The sequence below is a fragment of the Olea europaea genome, chromosome 23 (assembly GCF_002742605.1).
Source record: "Olea europaea var. sylvestris chromosome 23, O_europaea_v1, whole genome shotgun sequence".
In the NCBI taxonomy this organism is placed as follows: Eukaryota; Viridiplantae; Streptophyta; class Magnoliopsida; order Lamiales; family Oleaceae; genus Olea; species Olea europaea.
In genome coordinates, this window is record NC_036259.1 from 3,109,021 (window position 1) to 3,126,356 (window position 17,336).

A 17,336-nucleotide genomic window follows, 5' to 3' on the forward strand; every position below is an offset into this window, starting at 1 on the left:
TGACAACTTTCTTTTTATCTGCGTTATAAGCACGAATTTGCATCGTTGTCCAACTAACAATAAGAGGAGTTCATTTTTATGTATTCTTTTCAAATATCTATTCATGTGGGAAAGAGCTGGTTTTGTAATCTTGGTTTCCCATCCCACCCCACCACACCTTATTTTTGTTACTTATCATATCGACTCGAAAAATTGGTGAAGGGTCGAAGGATCAAATTGGGTTCAAATGAGTTCGAATGAGGGTGGGTCCTTTGGCCCAGAGCCCACAAAGGCCATGTTGGTCATTGGGGCTCGTTTTTTATGAGACGAGCTTGTTTAGTTCAACTTGTCGAAATTTAAGTTGGAGATAATTTTGTCCCTTAGTGGTTTGGAAAGTTGGTAAAATATACAAGTTTGGAGTGGGAGAGTAGTTTAAGTATCTCAATTGTTACTAAACTTTCTTAAATAGTTTTAAGTTATCTTTGAACTTTAAAAGTTTTTAAGTAGTCACTGATTTTCTTAAAATATTGCTCGGTTTGTCCTTGATCTTTAAAAATTTTCAAATTTGCAACGGAAGTTATCAAAATGTTATTTCGCACGTCACGTGCTCTTTTAAAAGTTAACATAATTGATAAAATGGAAAGAGGAATTTTCGCATGTGGCATGCTTCGAAGTTAGTATATGCCCCATCTTCAAAATCGCGAGTGACATGTGTTTACAAAAAGGTGAGTGACGATTGACATATAGGGTAACAATATTTTAGTAAGTTAATCGGCAAATCGGAAAACTTTTAAAAATCAATGACAAGTGAGAAATATTTTAGAAAGTTAGGTGACAATTAGGATATTTAACCCTAGGAATGTATTGAAGGTTCCGAAATTTAAAAGGTAAAACCTCACACCACCCCGACACTGCACAAAAACACGCTTTCTGAAAGAATTTAATTGGTGGAATCACTTACGTTGGCGAAAAGAAAAATATATTTTTATATATTTTGAATATTTTTTCTTATTTAATTTATGAAGGACTCAATTAGTGTAATAAAATGAACTTTTTATAAAGAATTTTTAAAGAATAATTTGATAGAAATGGGTAGTTGAAATGAATAGTAATTATTTGTCTTAATAAATGTTTCATGAAATTAATATTTTATTTTGATCTTAAAATTATAATGAGATGATAATGAAATCCAAACAAGTGTAATAAATTGATTTATAGGTTTTGACTCAACGAGATTTTATATGTACATGAAATATCTATATGAAGAGAAGAACAATTAGCATCACAATCGATCAACTTTGCCAAAGGCTGTGTTCGATTTTACGAAGGAAAATATTAATTTTTGTAAAATCTTAAGCAAGAATCTAAATTTGATAGAAAACATTAAAGAAAACTTTTCTCACGTTAAAATTTTTTCTTTATAAATAGAAATTTCATAAATTTTGAAGCATATTTGCACTAAGAAATGAATATATTAAAGAAGAGCGACATGCCATAATTTTTGCCCATTTTCATTTGATTTAAAATGTCAAAATTGTTCAAATATGAATCTTAAAATCTGAAAATTTCCTACTAAGAAATCGGCAACGCTGAAAAATAAAAAATAAGTAAATTAGAAGTTTCATTCATTTATATCATATCAAATCTTCTACATGAAATTTAAATGAGAGGCCCGATCATTTTAGGGAAATATACACACGAAGTTCTTTGTACATAAGAGCGAACATTTATAACCTAAATCTAACATTTTGGAGCAGAATCAAAATCAAACCAGAATCAGAGGTTAGAAATCCGACGCTTTGATAGAGTAAAAGATACTGAATGGAATGATTTTGAATATCGATAGGGCAACCTTTCGAACTGCTGCTGAATCCATGGGCAGGCAAGAGACAACCTGGCGAACTGAAACATATCAGTAGCCAAAGGAAAAGAAAGCAAAAGCGATTCCCGTAGTAGCAGCGAGCGAAATGGAAAGTAAAAGGTCCCGACAAGAAAATAATCCTATTTGACCACTGTACATTGCTAACATCAAGAAATGAAATAGTCGAGAATGATACTATACAATCAATCGAAGGGATGGATCAAATCCAATAAAAAAAAGGAGGTTTCTTTTAGGAAAAGGATTAAGAAAAATAGGACTAAAAATGCAAGTACAATAAAAATTCCGTAATCCTAAGCCAAATCCTGTTTTCCCAAAACAAAGGTTTAGAAAGAAAAAAAGATAGGTGCAGAGACTCAATGGAAGCTGTTCTAACAAATGGAGTGGACTGCGTTGGTAGAGGAATCTTTCCATCGAAACTTCAGAAAGGATGAAGGAGTTCGACCCTGGCTCAGGATGAACGCTGGTGGCATGCTTAACACATGCAAGTCGGACGGGTAATCGAAAATGATATCTGAAGCGGGTATCCGCCTCTTAAATCGAATGTCATAATCCAACCCAACAAATAGCTAGTTTGCAAAGACCCAACAAATAGCTAGTTTGCAAGATCCAATTATCAAGTACACTAATCAATCACATTGATTCAATTGAATAATTGAAACATATCACTTGTTTGTACCTACTTTTGATTGCACGTCACACTACTCGCTCCACAGACCCTTCTTGAGGTGTTGCACATAAAGCCGCAATCGAAATTGGATATTGTTTTGTAGCTTATTTGCAGTGGATTATGAGAGTGCTGAAATGTGTTTTTGGTAACATTTTGTTTCTTATTAATATTTAGGCGCTCTTTATATTGTTAGCTAAATAAAACTGAACTTAAAAAATAGAATTGACAGTTTGGGTTTGGGAATGATTCCATTAATTAAGTGGACCCGAGTTATTTCATTCATGAAATAATGGAAGTGTAATGAAGGGTCCAAATATTGAAATACTCGAACTGACTCACCCCTAATGCCCAAACTATATATCAAATTACTACTCATTTAATATTCATATTTGTCGTGAAATACATTTCTCATCTTATTATAATCGACTTGTAAGTTATTGATCTTAGTTTTTATTAAAGAACTTTTGTTAAAGAATAAGACGACAAATGATCATATTTTATATTACTCTAGAATTTACCCAATCTATTTTAACGTTATCAAAAAATATTTTGTCCAATTAGAAGAGTTATTTCTTATAGTGGATCGATAACGTGTAACTTAACCTTCAATTAAATTGGCGTAAATTAACTAAACTAAGTCAAATATTATTTTTCGTAAATTTTGACGAAAGTGTTTTGCAGTAATTATAAGTGGAACTCGTCTTACTTTAATAAAAATGATTTCTTTTATCCAAGTAACCTACTTGTTTTGCCACCATACAACCAAAAAAAAAAAAAATAAAAAAAATAAAATGCAAAGCATGTTTGGAAGTTGTTTGCAAAGTTTAAATTATAAAGGGAAACTGGCAAAAAAGGTCCCTAACATATGGCGTTGATGTGAACATGGTCCCTAACTTCTTAATCTTGATGAGAACAACTTTAACCTTTTACTTAATGAGCATAATTAGTCATTTTGGATGCTTTCAATCTAATTGATAGTTAAAAAGGTCGAACTTATGTATATTCAAAATTTTATAGTATTTTCTTTTTTACTTCCACATCTTAAGAGAGTCCTTATTATAGTTTTTTTTTAATAAGTATTTTCTATTTTACTTCAAATTTTAAAGCATGGACTTGCACTGAAGATGCATTTATGAGAAATTGATTGGTATGATGAGATGTATTTTATTAATGTCATATTTTTATTTCATTCCAACTTTTTTTATTTTATTATAAGTAAGGACAGTCTAGTATTTTTTTAAATAAAAAAATTTGACTTTTTTAAAGGTTAATTGGATGAAAATATCCTAAAGGACCAATTCTGCCTATTGAGTGGAATGTTAGGGATGTTTGTGCCAAATTTTATATGTTGGAGATCATTTGCACAACAACCACATAAGTTGAGGACCATTTGCGCCCTCATTTCAATTATAAATAAATAAATGAGTGAAAGATAACACGTTGTCACATCGACGGTTGGTTTTTAAATTTGTTTTCCAAGAAAACAAATTTAAAAATCTACTGCGCACAGGAGATCAATTCCATACTAGTTGATTTCATAAAATATATAAATAATTGTAATTTGACAGATTATGCAATTTATAAATGGTAGATGGTACTCTAGAAATCTATTTTTCATACTCACTCTATTTGTAATATCGTGTAAGTTACTAGTACACAAAAACAAGTTTTGGACAGAACTTGTAAAGAAAAGGTACTTATTTTGCACGAGTTATTTTGAATTGTGAACTTAAAAAAAAGAAAAAAAAAAGTTTAATTGTGTAAAATGGAACCAATCCATTTTGACACTACTACAAAGAGTTGAATTATCATCATGAATCATGATGCCTCGTCATGAGTTTATGAATATATAAATAGTAAATTCAGTTAATGTTTCGCGAAAAATACGTGTATAGAACATGTTTGTCACGTTTAAAGATGAGTAAAAGTTAAACTCTTGGGCAACTTTATGTATCCAAACATATTTGAACGCATAATTTTTAACTTATTTTTAAGGTTAACCATAGTCCAATACAAAAACTTATTTATTTTAGAACTTATTTTGAGTTCAATGTTTCATTAGTCATTGAACTTCTACTTCTGTCACGATTTACTCATTAAATTTTAAAATACTTTTTAGCGATCATTGAATTTTAACACATTGCACTCCATCACTTACTCAACATATTTTATTAGTCACTAAACTTATACATTCATCAAATTTTACTCACTGAACTTATACTTCTGTCATACTTTATTCACTAAACTTTAAAATACTTCCGATTGATGGCTGATCGTTATACTTATTGAATTCAAGTGTTCAAAAATTGAAAATTTTGAAGTATATAATAATTTACACGAAAACGACGCTTTTCTTTTCTCTTGAATTACCTTGTGACGATTCTAAAAAATTAATTTTTTTTTTAGTTTTTATTAATATTGTTGACTCTAAATTGAAAATTTTATAACCGATTTGAGATATAATTTTTTTATTTTCTTGATTTGGGTCTACGATTTCAATTGAAATAAAGAAATAATTTTCCTATTTTATTTTCTTGACATAAATGAATATTATGACTAAATTAATATTTATGTCAATATTCTCGTCTTATACATAGTTTTTGACGACTAAAGAAATTATATCTTCTTGACCAATATCAATATTCTCATCTTAGATTGAGAGTTTCATTATTTAATTGATATTTATTTTATTTTATTTTTAATTTAGAGTAATTTCACAGAAAATCAACCTCACCTGAAAATATTATGAAGTTCAGTGATCACTCGAAAGCATTTTATAGTTCAATGAGTAAATTGTGACTGATATATGAGTTCGGTGATTAATGAAACATAGTGAGTGAGCGATGGATGGAAACGTGTTAAAAGTTTAGTGACTACTCAAGAGCATTTTAAAATTCAATGAGTAAAGCATGACAGAGGTATAAATTTAGTGACCAATTAGAAGCATTTTAAAGTTCAGTGAGTAAAACGTGACGTAGGTTATAAGTTCAATTATCAATAAAACATTTAACTCACTTATTTCTTTAACTTCTTTGCAAACTTTATAAGCTTAGTTAAGTATTCTTGAAAATCATTTTATGATTTTGCTCAATAAACATCAATCTTATGCTACTATATTAACCTTTCTCGACAGTTACTTTTCTATTACTCAAGAAACTTGACTCTCCCCAAAACCACCTAAAATAACTGCATTTAAAACTCACAATTGTTCAAACAAATGTGCTTCAAACTCAAATTGCTACAAAAAAAACTCAGCAGGCGGGCGCAAATTGCAAGGAGGTGGAAGCACACACTGCAACGGTTTTGGTCCATTTTTAACTATAAATCCCATGGCTAGACCCTAAGTCGTACGTTCTTCAAGATGGCAATCTACAAACCATACTCCAGGATTGTCTGCATTTAGCCTAATTATTGCCCACCCTTCCACTGGAACTGCCACTGTGTTCCTCTCTGGAGGATCCACTAGATTGTAATAACTCGGATCCTTGGAAGAATCAAAATTTCGGAACCCCCTTCCAACGATAGGGGATCCACGCCTGTGTAGTTTAATTTTTGGTGATTTGTGCATTGAAAGGGTTGTTTGTAATTAACAAAGTTAATGGTTAAGTATAATTTGCAGGAGCATAATTAAAATCAGCCCTTGTTGAGCTACATTATTTTTATAAGAATGCATTTTTGAATAGTGTATTGATGGAAAATCTGTAGTTAAAAAATAAGGAAAAATTTTGAATTTACGTGTAATATTATTTTATTGAAGAATGTGTGATTGAAATGATAACATTGTTTAAGAATGTATTTTTTTTGAAAAAATGTGGGTCAAATAAGGTTTCAATATATATAGAATAAAAACAAAAGAAAAGGAAGGAGAATGAAAGATAAAAGAAAATTCAAGGCAAATGATAAAACACTTTCTCCTTAAGACAAAATTGTCTTGCACTGGTGCTAATGGATTAAAGAACTTGTCTCCCAAGACACAACGAATACAACTTGTGGTAGGAGCCCTTCAAATACAAGCAATAGCAAACTCAAACGATTTTCTTCTCTCTACAAGAAAATAAATTTTGGAATGAAGTTTGGAGAGTTTTTGATGCAAGACTTAATGCCAATGATATATATCCATAATGGAAGGCTAAAGGGTCCTACTTATAGAAGAAGAAATGTTGTGATTGAAGAGACATGCCTCAAAACTCAGGAACCTTCATGAAAGGACGCATCCATTATTTTCGCCTCCAGTTGCTGGCCTCTCACTCGAGCGTCAGTGACACATTTTCAATAAAAACTTTTTGCTCGCCTGGTATTGGCTTATCACTTGAGCAACAGTTTCACTGCTTGTTTGGGGCTAGTCTGTCGCTCAAGCGACAGTGTTAGTTGATTTTGGCTTCTTTTCTTTTTGTTTTTCTTTCAACTTTAGCCTGCAATTTCTCATTCCTCTGAAATTGATTTTAAGATTCTAAATATACTACAACGATCTACTCAATGAGTAGAATTAGTTTGTCTATTTTTTTATAATTTGACTATTAGATTAAGTCTGAATATTTGGCTGAAGTTGGCACAAAGCCTATTTCAAGTTTACACTTAACTAAAAAATTTCAATCTTTAAACCAAATTCCAACAATCCCCACAAGAATGAAAATTCAAATATGTTCATCTTATGTGAAAATATGATGCATCGTAGAGAGATAGTAGAAAAATACTGCATCAAGTGAGGTAGTTTTCGGCTTTGAAAGTTATCTAGTGAAATACTATAGAATTTACTAGGCTAATTGGTGAATGTGATGTCTTAAACCTTTCAGCAATTGATATAAACCAGGATAACAATACTTACATAGATGTCTTCCCTAAATCATTCATGATTTTCATGACTTGGTTCATTTTCACTATGAAACCACTCTTGGGTTTCATAAGTGTTTAGAAAATTTTAGACTCGAACAATTTTTGTTGAATTGGCCCCATCGTACATTTTCATAAATGACCTCTTATTAAGAATAATCTGTTATACTTCACTTGACATAATTAAAATATAGGAAACATTAAAAACATATCTAATATTTCACATTCTATAAACAACACTTTAATTTTCATAGGAATAAGTTAGGAAGTATTTTCCTAAGTGTTTCATTGAGTTTTCATAACTTAGTTTTACTCATGAACCAAGATCTTGGGATTTTCAGTCAACAAAGTAGGATTACAATTATAAAGATTCTTACGTAGTAGGCTTTGATTCATACCTTTCGATAGACAATGTACTTGATCTCTCAGTTACCTTATGTAAAAGGATCTGTGATGTTTTCCTTTGATTTCAGATAGTCTATAGAGATAATACCATTAGAGATCAGTTGCTTAATAGTATTATGTCTACAATGTATATGTCTAGACTTACCATTATAAAATCTGTTTTGCACTTTTTCAATAGCCGATTAACTATCACAATGTATACCTATTGCAAGTACCGACTTAAGTTAATATAGAATATCTTCCAAGAAGTTATGAAGCTATTCTACTTCTTCTCCAACCATGTCCAAAGCAATAAACTTCGATTTCATCGTTGATCAAATTATACACGTTTACTTTGTTAACTTCCATGATATAGCAGCTCTATCAATGGTAAATATATAACCACTAGACTTGGAATCCTTCATGTTGGATATCTAATTCACATAACAATATCCTTCTAATATCGCGTGATATTTTGTGAAGTGTAGTCCACAGGTCAAGGTATAATTCAAATACCTAAGAAACATTGTCAAAGTCTTCCAATGATAATGTCTTGGATTACTTGTGAATCTACTAAATTTATTCACAACAAATTTTATATTCGATCGAGTGCAGTTTGTAATATACATTAAACTGCCTATAACCTGTAAATACTTTAGTTGTGACACACATTCACCGTATTTTTAAGTAAGTATAAACTTGTGTCAATAGGGATTTTCGTAGGACTTTTCTCAAGTTTAGTATACCTTTAAATATATTCTCAATGTAGTGAGATCGGGAATATAGAATTTTTTTTAAAATTTTTTTTAGATATCTTAATTCCTAATATCAGATTAGGGACACCTAAGTTTTTCACATCAAAATGTTTTGTTAACATTTATCTTGGTGTTTAGTATTATTTCGTGACTATTGCCTATTATCAACATGTCATCTACATATAAATATACAATCACATAGGTTTTCGTTGAATGCTTTATATATATACACTTTTCATACTTGTTTAAGTTAAATTCACTAGACAACATCATTTTGTCTAACTTTTAGTGTCATTGTTTAAGAGCTTGTTTCAATTTATACAAAGACTTAACGGGTTTAGAGAACTTTTGTTTGTGATTAGGAGAGATGAATCCTTCAAGTCATTCCATGTATATCTCCTCTTTTAACATACCATTTAGGAATGCTATTTTTACATCCATTTGATGAATCTCAATGTTATATGATGCTGCAATTACAATTAAAAACTTTATCGAAGTGACGTAAGTCAACCAACTCTTAAGTATGGTTTCACATTTGCACCCTAAAGGCTTATATCCTGGAGGTAAATCAACCAATTCCCAAGTATGATTTTGCATTATGAATCTATCTCACTATTAATAGCTTCTTTCTGATGCTGTGCTTTCGATGTAGACATTATTTTATCAAAAGACTTTGGATCATTTTCTACTGTAGGTTAGAAAGTTTGGGCCAAACTAAAGAGATCTTCTAGCCCTTTTACTATGCATTTGTTCTTTCTCATTTGAAATGTCATTCGTAGTTTCATAAATTCTTTTATTTAAACTTGCATTTTCCTTATGTTTACATGAAAAACATTATAAAAGAGTGATGCATTTCTTGATTCAATTATGGTTCCTTCATATGCATCTTGAATTTTAGATTTATTTACAAGGAAATGATATACATTACTATTATTGACGTATCCATTAAAAATACAATCAATCATCTTAAGACCGATTTTAACTTGTTTAAGCTTATGTACTTCAATCTTAGTCAAACACATCTACACTTTCAAGTGTTGGTAAGACGGAGGATGACCTTTGCATAGTTCACATGGAGTTTCTCCCATTTCCTTAAGAGTGATTTTGTTAAGAAAGACATTTGCCAAAAGAATAGCTTCCCTCCACAAGTTCTAGAGTAGACCAGAACTTATCAATATTGCGTTCATAATCTCTTTAAGAGTTCGATCTTTACATTTAGTAACACCATTTGATTAAGGTGAGTAAGGTGCCACTATTTGATGAATGATTCCATGTTCAAAATAATATTCTTCAAACGGTACCCCATATTCTCCACTTCTATCACTACGAATATTTTTTATTCGTTTACCAACTTGATTCTCAACTTCCTCTTATAATGTTTGAATACATTTAAGGCTTCATCTTTACTTTACAGTAGAAAGACATAACAATAATTTATGTAGTAATTGATAAAAGTTATGAATTATTTCCTACCACCTTTAGTTTGAACAAATTTCAAATCAAATATATCGTTATATATTAAGTCTAAAGGTGTTGTTTTCCTTTGAACCTAATGAAAAGGTGTTTTCGCTAATTTTACTTCAACACATACTTTACATTTATAATTAGGATCAATGTTAAGCGTCGTAATTAAGCTTTGATTCATAAGTTTGCTTACATATTTGTAATTAGCATGTCCTAATCGTCTATGCGATAAACAAGACAACGCAAGCATATAAACAAAATTGGAATTTTTAATCATAATGCTTTTTGATACAATTGTAAGGACGTTCATTCTAAACATTCATTCACCAAGATAACCCTTACAAACATACCATTTTTGGTAAGTATGAACTTGTTTGATACAAGTACAAGTTTAAACCCATTCTTGCTAAGTATAGACCTCGAAACCATATTCTTGTGAATGTTCGACGCATGGAAGACATTATTGAGGACTAGTTCTTTCCTGAAAGTAATTTTCTATGTGATTTTTCCAAGTCCTTTGACCTTTGAACTTGTAGAGTTTCTTATGAGCAATTGTTCTTGTTGTGCATGTGGCTCATATAGAGTGGAACACAGGTCCTGGATCAAATGGACCGATGCCAGTGCGGAGCGGAGTAGAGTGAGAGGAGCGGAGCGACGACATCGACCTTGCGTTGGTTTAATTCACTGTCTGGTTGCTAGGGACGCTGTACCGGGGTATTTCCTGTACAGGCCTTAAAGTCTTATATAGGTCCAGACTAGGGTTAGTATAAATAATATGTTGTAACCCTATTTTTTACTATTGAATAAAGAAATCTCCCCTTCGCTCTCGTGGACGTAGGCACACCGCCTAACCACGTAAATTCTTGTGTTGATTATCTTTTTCATCTCTTTAATATTGCGCATAAAATCCAACGGTTCTCCTTTCAATTCATGATAATTTGAGAACATGATCTTATCTGCCCAAATATAGTGGGTAGCACCAGTGTCAACCCACTAACCCCTTGGATTACCAGTTGTGCTGCATTCAGAAACAATCGTAGATGGACTCATCTCTTGAACCCCTTAATATAGGATGTCCTTTTCAACCACGTTTGCCTGTACAGTCTCCTTCAACTTTCGACATTCGTTTGACCTATGTCCGACTTTTTCACAATTGTAACGGTTAATTTTAAACTTCTTGGCATTCTTAGAGTTTTCTCTTCTTGGTGCATCATTGGAGATTTTACGCTTTTTGTTGACAACCTTCGAACTAGTTTAAACAAAATTCGCTCCAAGTTGAACAATAGATTTTCTTTTGATTTTTTTATTATCTTCTCCAATCCTTAAACAAACTATCAATTCTTCCAAGTTCATCTCTTTGCATTTGTGCTTGAGGTAGTTCTTGAAATCTCTCCACAGAGGTGTGAGTTTTTTAATGATGGCTGTAACTTAGAAGGATTTCCTCAATTTCATCTTTTCTGCATTTATGTCATGAAGTAGAACTTGAAGTTCTTGTACCTAGCTTATCACAGTCTTGGAGTTTACCATTTTGCCGACAATAAACTTCTTTGTTCTAACATCCTTGATCTTGTACTTTTTCTCCAATGAATCCCATAGAACTTTGGCTGAATCCATCGAACTATATACTCTAAATAATGTATTTTTCAAACCATTTAGTATATAGTTTTTGTAAAGAAAATTTGAGTGCTTTCATACATCTAAGGCAATAATCGATTAACGATCATTTTCTCCTTGTATTGCTTTTAAGAATCTTGTCAAATTCAAAATCATAAGATAGAACATCTTTTGGAGTTCACACCTCCAAACTTTTTTTATTTTTCCCCATGTGGAATATGAGAGTTTGGTACTAGTGTAGCAACAAGCGGAAGCACATGATTCATATCATTAGTTGTTTGGCTTGCAATGGTTTCATTTTTTTGTTGCACAAATAGAAGTTAAAATGTATAAAATGACAAAAAAGGGGATAACATACGATGGCTTACTCTAAAGATGAAGAGAAATGATTTGTTTTCAACAAACAACCACAAAATGTTTGTCTTAAGATTGTTGGTGATTTGTGTAGTGAAAGGGTTATATGTAATTGACAAAGCAAATGGTTAAATTTAATTTCCAGGAGCGTAATTAAATTCAATATATATATATTGAACAAAAATAAAAGGAAAGGAAAGAGAATGAAAGAAGAAAGAAAGTCCGTGGCAAGTGATATAACACTTTTTCCTTAAAACAAAATTGTCCAACAATGGTGCTAACAGATTACGACACTTGTCTCCAAAGATACAACGGATACAACTTGTGGTTGAATCACTTCAAATCACAGCTACTGCGAACTCAAATGATTTTCTCCTCTCTACAAGAAAATAATTTTTGAAATGAATTTTGGAGAGTTTTTAATGAAAGATTCATCCCAATGATGTACATTCATAATGGATGTTCAAATGGTCCTATTTATAGAAGAGGAGAGGTTGTGAGCAAAGAAACACGTCCCAAAATTTAGCAACCTTCTCAAAGGGACGCATCTCTTATGTTGCTCAAAGGGACGCATCTCTTATGTTGCTCGCTTGTCGCTAACTTTTCGCTTGAGCGCCAGTGACACCTTTTCAATAGAAACTTTTTACTCGCCTGGTGCTGGCTTATCGCTCTAGTGACAGCTTTGTTGCTTGAGCAGCCTTGTTAGTTGATTTTGGCCCTTTTTTTTTTTTTTTTCAACGGCAGTTTTTCATTCATTCAGAATTGATTTTGAAATTCCAAATATATTACGACAATCTACTCGATTATTAGAACAAGTTAGTCTATTTATTTTTATAGTTTGACTATCGGATCAAGTCCAAATATCTGACCACACAGTCACATTTCAAGTTTATACTTCACCAAAATTTCCAATCTTTGAACCAAATTCCAACAAATTCGTGTGGTGGCCTTCCCTGGAAGTCTAGGAAAAGTCCTGCCGGGAGTTGTAATGTGTTTTGAGTTACGACATGGAAGGACGAAAGAATGATGGGTTGTTCATCGATGGGTGACTCTTTTGTTCCCATTGCCTTACATGTTTGATTGGGAGGGCAATCTTGTATATTTAGGCTTATAGTCGTGATCACTCTTCCGTCGACTTTCTTGTGAACTCTGCTTGGTTATTCGGCCGATGCAAGACTACGGAGTCCATTCAAGAAATGTTTCCTCCATTGGTGAGGTAACGGTGGCATTGGAGTCTGCTTTTCCTTCTCGAAATTCGAATTTTTATATTTCAAGACGCCAATAGTGATTGAATTATCAAATGGGAAAACTGAAGTGAGATAAGGCCTAGCAGCCAGGACAAACATGTTTGTGGAATCTGGGATTTTGTTTGCTGTCAACAATACATTTGTTGTTTGTCCAGGGGTAAACAAAGACTAGCGAGCTTTCAATTGACTTATAATAACTATCTTGCGACGTGGTTTCTTTTAGCCACAAGTGAAAAACCCATTAAAGTTTTTGAAAAAGAAAAACCATCTAAAAATCGCCTTCATCACATTATTTTATTTCATATCTTGGAAATAAACCTTGTTGGGCTCATTATGTTAGATTATATATCACCGTCCATTATACTATGGAGTCGACTACGGCCTTCCAACTACCAAACTCGACTTATACCAGACAAATCTATTGCAAATTATTTCAAGTATCAATTTTGAGGTGACTTCAGTTGAGGTAATCCTTTCAAGGCACCATACTGTCAATTAACAACCACTACTACCTAAACAATATAAACTGTGAACCCATAAACACACACACAAAACAAAAATAAAATAAAAATAAAAATAAAAAAGAAGCAAATAGAGGTAGCGTCAATTAAGGGATCTAGCTATTACCTTGAGTGATAAGTAAGTGCATTTTAAGTAGTGGCACATTTAAGTGCATATTTTTCATCGAAGTGAGCAATTTCTGCTGGAATTGTACGTAAAGATGTATGATCCCATATTTGCAAAAAGCTTTAGCAAATTTGAGCGCAAAAGATTTGGGTTTTGTGCATTCTCCATAAGCTTGATCGTTGCATTGAGCATTTACTCGACTTTCAAGCCTTGTTTGCATCCCTTATCGATCCGTAAGTCTTTCTTGGCTAATTCACAGCGTGTAATGCTAGAGACTTGCTAAACAGTACAATGCACAAGTTTTTAACTTTTCTTTTTGTTCTTTGTACTGTTGAGTGCATGTACAACTCGACCACATTAGTCATTTGGTTTGCTCATTTGAGAATTTGGCTCTTTGTTGCAGTTGGCGATGCTGTGAATTTGCAATTGTCAATTGATGCCATTGAGGACAAGCTTGGATTTAATAATACAGGTGAGATTTCCCTGCCAACAGGTATAATGCTTGATAAAAATTTGATATTTCCTTGTATCATTCGTCGAGTGCCACAACTGATAGACATTTATGATAGAGTTTCATGTTTCATCTTTCGTGCATAAAATGCTACACACTACATACGATGCTCAATCACAGCCGTTAATCATGCTATTCACGACTGATATGTTTAACCAGAAGGACAATTGATGCAGGAATTTAGTTTCAAATTCTTCCCTTTTCATTGCAGTTGATACACGTGCTAGTACTTCTATGTACTGATAAGAGAGCTTGCTGAAAAGCCATCAATTTCTCCATTTGAATTCTGAACTCAGTTTCTCATTTGCAGCAATTGAAAAGACGGAAGTTGAGCCAATATACTGCATTTTAAAACCAATGGCAGACTGTTGTAAAATTGAAGGGGACGTAAGGATTCGAGCGAATTCTTCCACCGTGTTTTTTGTCACGTCTGGTATAAACGTCTCAGCTGGAAACAATTCTTGGCGAGTTCAACCTTACGCGAGAAAGGTGAATTTAGGGGCAATGAAGCGTGTTAAGAACTGGACAGTCACATTAGCAAATAATAAGGACGACATTCCAATGTGTACTAAAAATCATAGTTTTCCAGCCATCCTTTTCTCAGTTGGAGGATATTCAGGTAACCATTTCCATGATTTCTCAGATTTGGTGATTCCAATATATTCGACATCGTTGAGGTTCAAAAGGGACGTACATTTTCTTACGACTGACACAAAACCGTGGTGGGTATCAAAATTCCGAGGATTGCTTAACAAACTATCCCGACATGAGATCGTCGACATAGATGAAGGAAAAGAAGTACATTGCTATACAAAAGTCGTCGTTGGCCTTAAATTTTACAAAGAGCTTAAAATCAATCCATCAAAATCTCGAAATAATGAATTGTCGATGTACAACTTTAGACAGTTCCTTCGACAAACTTACTCACTCGAGAGAGGAAAGGCGATCAAGTTGAAGAAGGGGGAGAAGAAAAAGCCTCGTTTGATGATTATATCGAGGAAAAAGACTCGTTTGGTAACAAACGTCGCTGAAATAACTCGACTGGCTCGCAAACTGGGATTTGAAGTTATTGTAGACGAGGCTAATCATTCGACAAACCTTTCAAAATTTGCACAAATAGTGAATTCTTGTGATGTACTAATGGGAGTTCATGGAGCTGGTTTAACAAACATGGTTTTTCTCCCGGATAACGCGGTTTTAATCCAAATAATTCCGTTCGGAGGCATTGATAAATTTGCTAGAACAGATTTTGGAGAACCATCTGATGGTATGAACTTAAAGTACTTGGAATACAAGATTAAGATTACAGAGAGTTCTTTAAGTAAACGGTATCCGTTGGATCATCCAGTTATTAAAGATGCAATATCTCTTCGTATCAAGGGTTGGGATGCTCTTAATAAAATATACTTGGATCAGCAAAATGTGACAATTGATTTGCATAGGTTTAAAGGAACACTGGCTACAGCTATGGAGATTTTACACCATTAGCTTGAATTCCATGTTATGTACTTATTTCTTTTTGCTTTTATGTTTTCTTTTCAATTATCTATTCATATAGAAAAGAGCTGGTTATGTAATCTTGGTTTCCCACTACATCTTATATATGTTACTTCTTATGTTGTGATATGATCATTTTTACACCTCTACATAGTTCAAAATGTTGGAAGGTAATTTTGTCCCTTAATGATTTGGGAAGTTGGTAACATACACAAGTTTGGAGTGGGACAGTGGTTTAAATAACTCAATTGTTACTAAAGTTTTTTTAAATGGTTTAAAGTTACCATCGAACTTTAAATGCTTTCAAGTTGTCGTTGATTTTTTTTTAGTTACCTAAATCCTATTTCATACATCATTCGCTCTTTTAAAAGCTAACAAAGTTGATATATAACATGGCGAGAGGAATATTCACACTTGGCATGCTTCAAAATTAGTATCCGCCACATCATCAAAATTGCAAGTGATGTGCGTTTTCAAAAAGGTGAGTGACGAGTGACATAGGATAACGATATTTTGGTAAATTAATCGGCAACTCAGAAAAATTTTAAAAATTCAATGACGTGAGAAATATTTGAGAAAGTTCAATGACAATTAGGATATTTGATGATAAGAGCGTAATGAAAGTACTGAAATTTAAAAGGTCAAATAATATGATAGAGGATCAAATTCTTGAATCATGAAAGTTCGAAGACTACTATTGCAAATTTCTCTGGTTTCAAATTTTCAGTTGTGACAAAATTCCTCTCCACATCGACACTGCACAAAACACGCTTTCTGAAAGAATTTAGTTGGTGGAATCATTTTTCATGTTGGTGAAAAGAAAGATATCGAAGATTTGCTTAAGTCAACAATTTATTTGTGGAATACATTTTTATTTAATACATGAAGGGCTCAATAATTGTAATAAATGAAGTATTTATTTAAAATCTTTAAAGAATAATTTGATAGAAATGGATAGTTGATAAATGAATATCATTTACTTTTCTTATTAAATGTTTGATGAAATAAATATTTGATTTTAACCATAAAATTTCAATGACATGATAATGAAATCCAAACAATTGCAACGAGTGTAAGAAATTGATTTATAGACTTTGGCTCACCGAGATTTTATATGTACATGAAAAAAAATAAATTAAGAGAAGAACAATTAGCATCACAATTTATCAACTTTAACACAGGCCGTGGTCGATTTTATGATGGAAAATATAAATATCTTGTAATATTTTAAACAAGAATTTAAATTTGATAGAAAACATGAAAGATTTTTTTTTTAAAGTTAAATTTTTTTTTATAAATAGAACTTTCATAAATTTTGAAATTTATTTGTGTAAAGGAATGATATATTAAGAGGGATTCATTTAATAGGCCCAGTCAAATAAAAATTTTATTTAAAAAGACTATGAACTATCTTTTTTATTTAGATAGCCGTAGGATACAAAGAAAAGGAAAAAAAAAAGGAAAATACAATTTTTAAATTACTAAAATATCCTTATATGTAAAAGACATAAAGCCCCAATTCCCC

General features: G+C 32.2%; 1 protein-coding gene across 1 annotated transcript; it reads left to right on the forward strand.

The window, feature by feature from the left end:
• Positions 1-13,747: 13,747 nt before the first annotated feature.
• On the forward strand, positions 13,748-15,960 carry LOC111372125 (protein O-linked-mannose beta-1,4-N-acetylglucosaminyltransferase 2-like). The gene is made up of 3 exons (XM_022994313.1): positions 13,748-14,036; positions 14,207-14,275; positions 14,625-15,960. The coding sequence occupies exons 1-3, from the start codon at positions 13,898-13,900 to the stop codon at positions 15,800-15,802; spliced, it is 1,386 nt and encodes a 461-aa protein (XP_022850081.1). The 5' UTR covers positions 13,748-13,897; the 3' UTR covers positions 15,803-15,960.
• The last annotated feature ends 1,376 nt before the right edge of the window (positions 15,961-17,336 follow it).

What these genes read in the sequence shown, in the direction of transcription:
- LOC111372125 (XM_022994313.1), top strand. Translation starts at nt 13,898, where the DNA reads ATGTATGATCCCATATTTGCAAAAAGCTTTAGCAAATTTGAGCGCAAA. An exon ending in TTTGCATCCCTTATCGATCC is followed by an intron (nt 14,037 to 14,206) that starts GTAAGTCTTTCT and finishes TCTTTGTTGCAG; the next exon opens with TTGGCGATGCTGTGAATTTG. An exon ending in GCTTGGATTTAATAATACAG is followed by an intron (nt 14,276 to 14,624) that starts GTGAGATTTCCC and finishes TCTCATTTGCAG; the next exon opens with CAATTGAAAAGACGGAAGTT.